At 38.2% G+C, this 12565-nt stretch overlaps 2 protein-coding genes across 6 annotated transcripts in view; one reads left to right on the top strand and one right to left on the bottom strand.

The window, feature by feature from the left end:
• LOC140937672 (COMM domain-containing protein 10-like) overlaps positions 1 to 4492 on the bottom strand; it is a 31757-nt gene extending 27265 nt beyond the window's left edge. Inside the window, exon 1 of the mRNA XM_073387235.1 lies at positions 4445 to 4492. Within this exon, the coding sequence (XP_073243336.1) occupies positions 4445 to 4473 (29 nt within the window). The 5' untranslated portion in view covers positions 4474 to 4492. The remainder of the gene's footprint in view (positions 1 to 4444) is intronic.
• Positions 4493 to 4529: 37 nt separating this feature from the next.
• The window catches only part of LOC140937671 (ubiquilin-2-like), a 73206-nt gene continuing 65170 nt past the window's right edge, over positions 4530 to 12565 (top strand). For 4 of the 5 annotated variants that reach the window (XM_073387231.1, XM_073387230.1, XM_073387232.1 and 1 more), the window contains exons 1-3: positions 4530 to 4672; positions 4739 to 4841; positions 4915 to 4964. In XM_073387231.1, coding sequence (XP_073243332.1) covers positions 4568 to 4672; positions 4739 to 4841; positions 4915 to 4964 — 258 coding nt within the window. In that variant the 5' untranslated portion in view covers positions 4530 to 4567. Of the gene's footprint in view, positions 4673 to 4738; positions 4842 to 4914; positions 4965 to 12565 lie in introns of those variants that run through there. The other variant, XM_073387233.1, reaches the window with a different exon arrangement.

Genomic DNA, 12565 nt, shown 5'->3' with positions numbered 1-12565 from the left:
AAAATTTTAGGTTTTCTTTCTCTACGAAAAATAGCTTATTCTGGAGAGAAATGCAAAAAATTTAACTTCAGAAAATCGTTGGGAATTTATTAGATAAGTTTTGAAAATTGTACATGAGTGGAACGGTCATCTAGGAATTTTTAGCCTTTCTCAAGCTGTAGAAAATTTTAGGCAATTTTTGCTTCTCCCAACAGATATGTTAGGGACTGTGCAATAATTATCAGGAGGGGGGGGGGGGCTGAAAAACTAGAGGGGGGGGGCATTACATAAAATTGCTGCCAAGATGGGGGGGGCTCAAAGTAAAATCACTCATTTGACGGAGGGGGGGCCTAAAAGGTTTTATTCGAAATGTATTAAAAATTAAACGCAATAAAAGATTCTCAATACAGGCATCATGATAGACTGTAACAAATATCAATACGAACAGCTGTTAAACGATTATTGAAAATATTCCATCAAAATGAAAAGCAAATTCACAACTGATCAATTTTAACCCGTCTTTTAATTAATTGAGCTGATCCTATGTAAAGCAAAAATCATGAACTTGTTTTTCAGCTTCCCCCATAAAACAATGGGAATCAAACAGATCTCGTAGACAAGCTTTGTCGGTTTTTGATGTGATTAAAAGTAATGTTTCTTCATTGACTGAATCAATTTGCTGAATTCCATATATATCTGGCTCATAACAAAGTTCAACAGGCTCTCCTCCCAAGGATCTAAATATAATGCAAGTTCTTTTTCGTCTCTTATTTGAAGCTTTCAATCTCCTGTTCTTTGATTTTTTTTCTCTGCTCTTTCTGGGTTCAGAAGTTTTAGATTTTGAGCCAATGTGGTAAGCACCCCTGTACTTAGCAAATGCTTTGTCTAAATCTTCAATCAAGCGATCAATATCCTTCTCGATACTAGATGTTACATAATAACATTTGTCATTATTGAAGATATGATAGCAGCTCAGTCCAGTTTTGAGTTTACCAGAGTGATGGGAGGGGGGGGTGCGACGTTATTTTTAACATAACAGAGGGGGGTTAGAACTAATTTTTTTTGTTTTGGAGGGGGGGGGTACTGTCTAAGTTTTTGCCAGATAACTCTAGTTTTTCAGCCCCCCCCTCCTGATAATTATTGCACAGTCCCTTACAGAAAACAGTCGTTAGGTGCCCCTGATGTAACTAAGCTAATCAAGGTTACACTACTGTGCATGGTTTCTATATTTTTTCCAAGCATGTTACGTCATTTGTTGTTTGAAAGCTTCCCTAAGTTTTTTCCATGATTTTCTATTGAATATCTGATTGAATAATAAGACTTCAAGTAGTCATGACTGTATACATTCCATGTTAAGCATTGTTTATGTCACAAAATTACTGTTTTCATTGTACCTTTCCCTGCAATTACACCCATCTCTCCTCGCTTCTCACTGTTCACAGGCTAATTGTACCGAAGCCAGTTTAAACAAAATCGTTGAATTTAATAGGAGTCTTGTTTACTGTGCTGTTCAATTCAGTTTCCTTGTCATGATCTGCCGTGATTCCTTTTGATCAGGACCTGAACAATTGATGAAAATTGATGATCGGAAAATCATTCGATCAATTGATGACAATCGCTTAATTACTGTTGATTAGCAGCGATTTCGATGATCAATTGATAATCACACTTAGGTGGTCACGAACTTCATAGATTGCCATCGATTGGCACTAAATTTATGTTCATGTCTCCGTATCTTCAGGTATCGTGGGAGTGTACGCAGATCGTATATTATTTTTAAACCTCAGTACCAAAGTTTGAGAATTGTTCATTGATGTGGCTCCGTGAAAAACAGCACAAATAATTAAGACAATTAACATATCTTGTTGTCAGAAGTATAAACTTGATGGATTTAGCTTCAACTTCATTGCAAAGATTCAACTGACCTGGGACGCAGTCGTCATTCAAACACGATTAAGTTTATTGTTATTTCTTTTTTTCTTCTTTCTTTATATGTCTGTGCAGACGCCCACGTCCACCTCGATCTTTTGTGTCGAATTCCCAAGAGTGATTTACGGAGTAGGAAAAAGGTAATTCCAGGTGGGCATCAAAGGTGACAAGTGCAGCAAATAATGACAAAGCAGCGCAGAAGTAATTCTCGTTCCCAGGAATCATAGTGGGCATCAAAGGTGACAAGCACAGCAAACAGTGACAAAGCAGTGCAGAAGTGATTCTCGTGGGAATCATAGCGAGAGACATTCACCTTTATGATATCAAAATGTGTAACTTTATAAGTACTCGATGAAATTGACAATGGAAATGTTTGACTGAATAGGTAATTGATTGATATTGCATATTGAAGACAATCTGCTATGTTAATTGATCGATTCCCATTGATTATCGATTGATATTGATATTCGATGATAATCAATAATCACAAAAATTTTCGTGATCGATTGTCCATCGATTATCAATATCAATTGATTCACTGATATCGATTATCATTGATTGTTATCAATTGCCATCGATTATCAATATCATCGGTTGTTCAGGTCCTGTTATGATTTGTTGACACGGTAACTAAAAAGGCTTTCTCTGATTCACGTATACAATTATGAAAGTGGTTCTCAACGTCAATCGCACCTTTAAGGTAAACGTATATGTTCGCCCGCACTTCCTAGCCTTTGGTTGATAGTTATGTATATCAAGTCCCTACCAGTATTTGGGAATGATGAAATTGGAACAAAATAAGAAGATTACACATTAGGGCCATTTATACAAGGAAAAATAAGACGCGTCTTACATAAGACGCGTCTTAAATAAGACGCGAACTTTCCGCATAAACGGCACATTTCGTCTAAAATAAGACGCGGCTTAACTAAGACGCGTCTTATTAGATAAGACATGCTCGTATAAATGGTACAGTTCGCGTCTTATTTAAGACGCGTCTTATTTTTCCTCGTATAAATGGCCCTACTGTTATTCCAGAATTTGATTATTTTACGTTTGAATTGATGTTGTGTTAAATACAATTTTAAACCAGGTTGTCCTTCTTAACTTTGGCGTAGGAGTTAAGAAAAATACAGGCTAAATTCCAACGCAAAATACAGTCCACTGCGGCTAACTCGAACCCTCTATAACTCAAACCTGGTTTACTGTAGTTTGTGAAACGAAATGGAGCGAAACGAAAGGAAATGGAACGAAAGGAAATGAAAATCTGTAGTTTGCAAAATGAAAATCTGTAGTTTGCAAAATGAAAATCTATAGTTTGCAAAGGAGAATCTGTAGTTTGCGAAATGAGAATCTGTCGCTTGCGAAATGAAAATCTGTAGTTTGCGAAATGAAAATCTGCACTTTGCGAAATGACAATCTGTAGTTTGCGAAATGACCATTTACTTTCTCGCTGCTTCTACTCGGATATTCTAAACAGAAAATTCCCTCCCAAAAAGCCGTTTCCCCCAGAAAATTCAGATTGTGCGGAATGCGTGACGTTTTCGTTGCCACATATAAAGTTTAACTTAAGCTCAGGTGTTTTTGAGCGACGGACAGCAACCGCAAGCAAGACCTCTTCCCTTTTTATATGCCATGACGCCACCACATTTGTATTGATAAGACGATCTGCCTGAAAATTTGCCCAAGAACCACTGCCCAAGAATGCAAAAAGTCCACTTCCGGTAGCCGTTCAAACACCTTATCTTAACCAGAAACGTCACGCGATATTCAAACGAACCGATAAAATACATCATTGTGGCTTTGTTGTTTACTTTTGAACATGGTAGTTTTAACGTTTTGTAAAGATAAACAAATGCAGGGAAAAAAAAGTATTTCCAGCAGAAGTTTTTGTTGTTTAAGTGTCATTTGACGGCAGGAATTCCCTCATGGGGGAAAGTCATGGTTTCGCGAAGCTATTCAACGATAGATAACTGCCCGTTCATCCGACATAAAGAATATCACAAGCAACTACAATTGTAGCTACAAATACTGGCTAAAGAGCCATTCACTACAGCAATCCAGGCATAAGTATAGCTTCTTCTCCAGTTCAGCAAAAGCAGCTGGCGGCTTCAAACAACTTCATAACAACCTTTGCATGAGTTTCTGAATGGCGACCGAGGGGATAGTTTTCCACTATTGTTCTTACGTTTGCAACTGCGCCAAAAATCCAAATTTCGCAAACTGCAGATTTTCATTTCGCAAACTACACATTCTCATTTCGCAAACTACAGATTTTTATTTCGCAAACTACAGATTTTCATTTCGTTTCGTTTCGCTCCATTTCGTTTCGCAAGCTACAGTAAGCCCTCGAACCTCCCGTTAATTCGAAGTAATTTTCATTTCCCTTCAGATCATTTTCCATATAATTTTACCCTCGATAACTGGAACTCCCGCTAACTCGAACTTTTTTCTATTTCCCTTGAAGGTTCGAATTATCGGGAGTCGACTGTTCGTATGAAAGTCTTCTACGAACCACTGAAAACAAAGGACTAACCTTGAAGTTGATTGGAACATAAGCGCCATCTTTAGTGCCAAGTTTTCGCCCCAGTCTCCACATAGAAAAACAAGCTCATCGATAAAAAACTGGGCACCAATTGCGTGGACATACTTACCAATAATGGCCGACGACAGGGAAGGAAGGAGTTCGAAAATAAATGTTGTGGTGAAAACCTCAAAGAGCAAGGAGACTATTGAAACTGAACCAACTACGACGATATTAGAGGTATTTATCTGTAATATTAAGAGTACAATTTCCCGGTAGATATTAACGTTAATGATTTTTTTCCAGTTCAAACAGCTCGTATCAGCCAAGTTCAACGCGCCGGTGCCCCAGTTGTGTTTGATTTTTGCTGGGCGAATTTTAAAAGATGGAGACACCCTAGCGTCTTATGGTAGGTTTTATTTTTCCTTTTAAAAAACTGGCTATATCCTGTCATCAATCTTGTTTTTTTCCTTTATTGACAGCGATCAAAGATGGCTTGACCGTTCATCTGGTTGTAAAGTCTGAAAACAGGGTTTGTATTGCTAACTTTTTGTTACGAGATTGTGATTTAATAGTGAGAGCACTCACCGGCCAGACGACTCTCTGTCGAAATATTTTTCAACACCGATTACTTTTCAGTTGGCGAAAATGAGAATCGTCTCCAAATACCGCGCTGAGACAAAAGTACTGTTATACAGTTGAATTGAAAATTAAGAACCCGATTTTTTTCTTATGTAGAACTTTTTTCGTGGGGTAACTTATAAAACAAAAGTTTCCACTTTGGCCAATCACACGAGATGCAGACAATCCAATGAACCAATTAGATTTTTAGAGATGGTAAAAGACCTGACCAAACAGTTATAGTAGTTGATGATAGTTAATGGTAGTTTTAACCTTCACCATGGTTTATTACTACACCTATCATTGACTGTCACGTACTCTCCTATTATCCTCCTGCGTTGATATTGTTAGGGCTTAATCACACTTTCCCAAATGAATTTTTTTCAATTTTCCCCAAATGTTTGTTGAATGGAACAGCCATTTTCTTTCAAAGTATTTGCCATTCACATTGCAGTTTCCATTTTCTGGAAGACAGGACTTTTACTCACTGTCATTTTGTGTAACCCCTGAATACATAAAAATAAAGCAATGCCGTTCTTAGCAAAATAACATTCCAGATCTGGACGCTTTGGAGAAAATCTTTCTGAAATTTAGATTTTGTGTTTCAGTTTTATCTTTGGTTTAATTTTTATTTTCTTTTGTTTTTGGGTATATGGTAATTTATGATAATGAGTTTGAAACAAAAGAAAATAAGTATTAAACCAAGGATTAAATCGATTGAACTTCAACGTATACATTTAACACGGATGAGATTCCGTAAAATGTAACAGGAAATGTCCACCTCATGCTAGCCTGTGTACAGACGTCCCCCCTCTCTCAGGAAAAATCGGGAGAGGAGACGTCTGTGAATCGCCGACGATAATCGTGTTCCCGTTTCCCTGGAATGTTGGGGACGGCCTCTGATTGGTTGTAATGTTAATGCCATGACGAAAATAAGTTCCGATGTTGTGATTGGTAAATGAACCTCTAGATTCCCCGGGGAAAAGCTCAGCCTTTGGGGACATTCATATTTGTTTTCCGGTATTTGTATTTCGGCTCTCTGGAAAAGGCATGAGAATTTAAGACCACCGATGTTTGCTGCACCGGTTGCGGGTGCGTCTGTCTGTACCGGTCGGTATTGTAAATAAAAGAGAAGGCATACAAAATCCAACGTTAACAGCCAAGGTAGGTCAAGCTTACCCCAAAAACATTATATTAATGAATTGATTATTTGAAAAAATGAATCCGTTAGTCGTTCCCGTAACTGGTGTCAAATTTAAATCGGTATTCCTGTATGCGTAATGAGCAGTGAACATTTTAAGAGAACTTCTCTGCATTTGGTCAGATCGAAAACTTTGATCGATGGATTGAGTGTCTTTTAGAAGACATTTACATCAAATTCAGGGAAACTGAGCTGGTAGAAATTTCGCAACTGAATCGCGTGTGAATTCATGGCTGATTACGTATGCAAGAATGCCCACAGAGATGAATCTGAAATCTACAACTACCAACGGTTCAACTTTCGAATAATAAATACATTAATGGGATCTTGGAAGGTACGCTTGACCTGGCTTGACTGTAATCAGAGATCTTATATCTGGATTTTTGGGCGGGACATTGCGTGACGATGTTCGGCTAGCCTGTGCACAGACGCCAGAGCTATTTTTCGCCCTACATGTGCCTTTTCAACTGTCACCGACAGAACAAATAATTTATGCAAATGTATACCGGAACACGATTAACGACAGTGAGTCACAGACGTCTCCTCTCCCGCTTTTTCCTGAGGGAGGGGGGGCATCTGTACACAGGCTACCTCATGCAAGAGCTTCAAGAGCTACAGTGCCGCTCAAAAGTAAGTTGACAGTCAATTGCATCTCGATCCTCGAGACGTAACACTCGAGTCCCGATTCTCGAAACTTTCAAGGATTGAGTCTCGCGTCTGGGGGATTGAGCCTCGAGTTTCGATGATAGAGGAGCGAGGATCGAGTTTTAAATTTCGAGTCGAGAAAGCGCTGTCTCTAAAAGTGTACACTTACCTTTCATTCTAAAAATCACGGCTCCGTGCATTGGGTGAGACTCGTTCGGTTTTGCGTAAACGAAGCTTGCGCTTTGAAAGCGAAAATGTTCAATTCTGGTCTCCTGTTGATAGTCCTTTTGAAACTTGCTTTTTAGAAGTGAAGGCGAGATACATATTTGTAATAGCTTTAAAAACTAAACAACAACGAAACAACTCATACTAGAAACGACCGTATTTTTGCTCATGCACAGTATACAGCCGTAATTCTTTTTGACTTTCCATCGTTCTTACGTCAGACTTAGCAGTAAAAAGAGCCTCTGTTTGAAAGCGAACAATAACTAAACGACTCTGTAGATCATTGTACTCAAACCAAATTTTTCAACCATAAATCTTCTTTTATAGTTCCAAAACAAGATCACAGATTCACACGCTTCGATCCGAAAACTAGATCTTATCTATCTCACAAATCGATACCACGAGGTCTGTCTGTCTGTCAAACTCCGACTCATGTGACAACTACTTTTCTGATTTTTAGCAGAGTGCCCGTGCCGGGCTCGTGCATTCCTTGTCACTTTCTGTCGTTTGATCGAAAGGAGTTTGGACCTTTTTTTCAATACTCAAATGATCTTGTGTTAAAATCTCACCTCAGCAAACAAAGTTTCCGGTGACATCAGCTAGATTTGCATAAAAGCCAGTTTTATAATTCATGGAGTCACTGAGCCGTGTTTTCAAATGAACATGGTGAATGAAAGGTTACATAAATTATGTGAAATTGACTAATGGAAAATGTAATAACTCAAATGCTCATGAAAAAGTCGCTTTTTGTTACAAATAAAGTTTTCTGTGAAATTATTGTGTGACTATGTGTAGATTTGCATATTTACATACAGTAACAGCATGACAAGCCATGGTATCGACTGAAACGCGCAGGTGAAAATTTCGCTTTCTAGAACAAACGTAGTTTCTCATGACTTTATCAACATTATTTACATACGCCAAACGCGCGACAAGCCACGGAATCGCCGAGTTTTTAAATAAAATTATTGAGTGAAAGGCTACATGTCCTAAACTGCCTTTACACGAAAGAAGTTGAAGCTTGACAAACAAGCAAATTGAACAACTCAAATGTCGTAATCTTCATCAAGATTTGCATAAAACCGCGAAAAGCTTAATTCACAGAATGAATTGCCGAGCTGCACCGTTCATCTGTGAAAATCTTGGAACATGGCGAGCAAAGGCTACATACACTGTACATGCAGGATAAATCTTCGAAAATGAAGATATGGATTTACACTTATTGAAAGCTTGCCAAACCCTGACAATTCAGGCAGTTACAGAACACCGCACCGCAAGCACTGATCGACGGTGCAAATATCTCAACGGCTATGTGACTGTACAACATTGTTCTTTTGGAAAACCTAGCTTCTTGGATCCTTGATCCTCGATCCTCGCATCTCGAAACAGACGCCAGAGCTATTTTTCGCCCTACATGTGCCTTTTCAACTGTCACCGACAGAACAAAATAATTTATGCAAATGTATACCGGAACACGATTAACGACAGTGAGTCACAGGCGTCTCCTCTCCGGCTTTTTCCTGAGGGAGGGGGAGCAAGCACTGATCGACGGTGCAAATATCTCAACGGCTATGTGACTGTACAACATTGTTCTTTTGGAAAACCTAGCTTCTTGGATCCTTGATCCTTGATCATTGAAACTCGATCCTCGCATCTCGAAACTCGAAGCGTTCGAGCTTCGAGATGCGAGGATTGAGTCTTGTTTTTTGAGCTTTGAGTGTCAACTTACTTTTGAGCGCTACTTTTGAGCTCGGTGAAGAAATGAAAAATGATGTGATCAACATGTCATGAGCACGGGACAAAGAAAAATCTGTGTCCCCCGCAGGAATTGAACCTATGACCTTCCTTACACTGGTCGGATGCTCTAACTGCTACAAAGGACTCGTGGCGAGCTGGGCCATAATTATATACAAGGTTCATGTATGACATGCATCCTGCCCAGTTGTACGGAAGGTCATAGGTTCTCTTCCTGTCGATGACTCAGATTTTTCTTTGTCTTGACATGTTGATCACATCATTTTTCATGTGATTTGGTAATTTATGAATAATTTCTTTGTTAATGTTAAGTTCCAGACGACATAAGGAAGTGTATTATTGGCAATATTAGCAAAATGAAATGGACAGCCATGACACAGCCCCTTTGAGCGAAAGCATTTTTGAGGGATGTATGTCAACTGGAATTGAGGCCTTCTCTCTTTTAATAATAACTTATGCCTTAGTAGACAGATATAAATGTACCAGAGTTATGGTTGTGCACACTGTGAAAACCTTTGAATTGGGAGATCAGTGCCCATTTTCAAGGCCTTGAAAGACCTGTAAACACTAGAAAATATGCTCTTGGCGTTGATCCTTGAAAGTCCTCAAATTTTTACTGAGCCACAGTTTCACAATTTCAAATATTTGATATTAAAAAATGTTTAGATGAAAGTATGCTGTAATCAGCAAAAATGAGATTTGCTGGGATCTGAATATGTACAATATTTCTGTTGTTTTTTCAATTAACATGTTTATGTACATCAGTTCATTCATGTGGTACTTTCTGGTTAAAAAAACGTTGTTGATTAACCCGTAAGCTCCCTAATATATAGATTTAGCCACAGCTAAAAGCGAAGCTCCCATTGATAAATTTATAACTTAAATCAAACAATAATTTTGTATTCCACAATCAGTTAACTTAGGGGCACATTCATGTGACTTTTCAGGGAAAAGCTAAGTGATTTTGGAGTGAAACAAACCTTGTATTGAGTTGATATAGCCTTAAATGTACAGCCAAAAAAATAGTCTTCGGTCACATTTATGAGCAATAATGGCTCTTGATCACAGTAGATAGACGTGGAAAACAAATCAGGCCGAATTTTTTGCGTTCGACAAGTTTACAAATTCTTGCCAATAAATCTGGGTGCGTGCAAACCATCCTTTTATGTTATTATTTTTTTTATACACCACATCGAGGAGAAAGAGTACTATGAGGCGCTTTTTTTATCATACAGACCTCGTACAAAATGCAGTATTTCACAATTTTTCAAGACAAATTGCATTCATTCAATACTCAGGACCATCGAAGCACGCGTGGACTTTTAATCAGCGAAACCGTTCAAAAAATGTCCAAAATCACCTATACGGCCAGCCGGTTCTAACTTTTGACAAGCGCCAAATTTGCAAAGAAATTTTAAAAGAGTTACGCTTCAACGAGATAAATTAAAGAATTTATTGAGGCTATTTTTTCTTAATGGTTTTATAACGATATGTAATCTTAAAAAGCGTTTGATACGCTCGGCATTTTGAGTACTCCTGCAAGCGATGTTTATGAACGCCTGAAAACAAACGGCAAAGCGATGAAAATTACACTTTTTAGACCACCAACAATCAATAAAGAAATATAATTCGGTAGAACATTTACAGAGACAACAATTTTCATTCACGAAAACAAATGAGTATTTAAGTGTCTCTAAGAATCCTCAAGTCTTTACTAGTAAGCTTAAAGATTAAGTTTATGTTTTAAGCCGCCGGTTTCCCGGTGTTTGCTTTTTTTAAAGATGAACTCACGACAAGAAAATCGCTCAAAGCTTTCTTTCTACAGCCAAAATTATAACTAAATATTCTTCGGAAAGTTTTTTCTTTCTATTTACGGTGGATTAATATTGACTAAAGGCTTTTTAAAGTTTTGTAAGCTCAAGCTTATATCAAACCTCATACTAGGTCGGATCAGTGTCTCAGTCAAATCTTAATACAAACGTGCATAAACTAGCTTCATAAACTGCGCCGCTGGACTTCATGAAATTAGATATAAATACAATAATTACTCAGGCTTACCATATTTTGAGATGCAGCTCCTGAAAGCTATCAAGTAAGGCAAGGATCGCTTGAACCTTTATAATTCTCGTACGCATCCAGCAAGGTGAAAAACAAAAACGATGCCATCCGAAATCAGATTATCGGCTTTGACAAGCAGGGCAAGAAACTTTCTTTTCAATTCACTTGTCCCTTGGGACAAGTACAATGTGTATTTTGCTTGTCCGAACCACAAAACTACTTGTCCAAAAATAGACAACCACAACAATACTAAAGGGTAATATATAAACTTCATATTTCATTTTAGCTCGTAGAATTAAAACTAACAGAACTCCACACATTGAAAAAACATATCTTTTGATACATTTGTTTTAGTCATTGTGTTTATTCAGGCAGTTTGGGAAGTGGCGGTAGAATTTCTTCTTTCTCTTCCTCTCCTTCTACTACAATTTCTGTTGCTCCACTAGCACTGTCATTTTTCCCCTTTGCAATGCTTATCTTCGCTTTTTTTCTTTTTGGAATGTACAACATTGCTAGTACCATCATCTGCATCATGTGTTTCCGGTGCTGACCTCTTTAAAAAGCTAGTAAGTGTCGACTGAGACAAAGACATGACGCTTAAAGAAAAGCGCTGCAACTCGCTGAAACGTGACTGACAAGCACGTGCGATATCGTGAGCCTGCTATTATGTTGTACAGCAGGACTCACATGGAATTTAATGGCGGCACCTCGCACGACGAAATCAAACACACAACGTAAACAAAATGATATTTTATTTTACTTTCTGTAAGAGCTACTTATTTTTTAGAGCACTTAGGTTATTAATTACGGAAAGAATATTTTATTATATATCCAAAGAAAACAGGTAAGTATAGTTTCTTGACTTTTTTTAAGTTGGACCTCTACAACTCAGTCGTCCATTCGGACAACTGGGATCACGTTTTTCCTTGTACGAACGGAAAAGTTACCCGTCCCAGACGTTCGGACGGCCCAAGTTTCCTGCCCTGACAAGCGACACATTTCTCAACCAAAAACCCAATAAACAAACCAGCCATGAATAAGAGGACACTCTTGATAGCAGCTGTATTTCATTTTTTACATCCAGTGGAAAAAGACAGTTTAAAACATCACAAGTTAACTCAAAACTCTGTCAGCTTCAGCTGTCAAAGTAAACAACTTTCAAGATGCTGCATAAATTTTACGCATGAACTCACCTGTCAAATTTTAACCAATCAGAGCATAAAAGTTGGACGTGGAGTGTGACCAACACGTGACCATGGCTAGAAAAGGTCTTACCCGCCTGTATTTTAAAAAAAACTGGCTGAATTTTTGCGTCTGAGGTCAGTTTGAAATCAAAATCGTAATAGTGCGGGGCGATACTGATATAAACACAGCATATTTGATATGAATTTAAAAAAATAAGTAAACATGAGCCTGCGATCATTCGAAAACAAATAAATTGTCAGCAGATAACTTCAAAAAAATACTCGACCTTGATGGGTCGACACCTGAGCCCGCAATACGGTCAGGTGATACTGGTCAGCGGATACCCTGTTTTGACAGCTGTCAATTATTGATGACAACATTGATGTGCAATCAGCTTTCTCCTGGGCTCCCAAAGTAGCTAGAAAGTGTGAGAGTAAACATTG

Source organism: Porites lutea, chromosome 5 (genome assembly GCF_958299795.1).
Source record: "Porites lutea chromosome 5, jaPorLute2.1, whole genome shotgun sequence".
Classification (NCBI taxonomy): domain Eukaryota; kingdom Metazoa; phylum Cnidaria; class Anthozoa; order Scleractinia; family Poritidae; genus Porites; species Porites lutea.
Note: the sequence above shows the minus strand (reverse complement) of the source record. Positions and strands in the feature narration are given on the sequence as shown.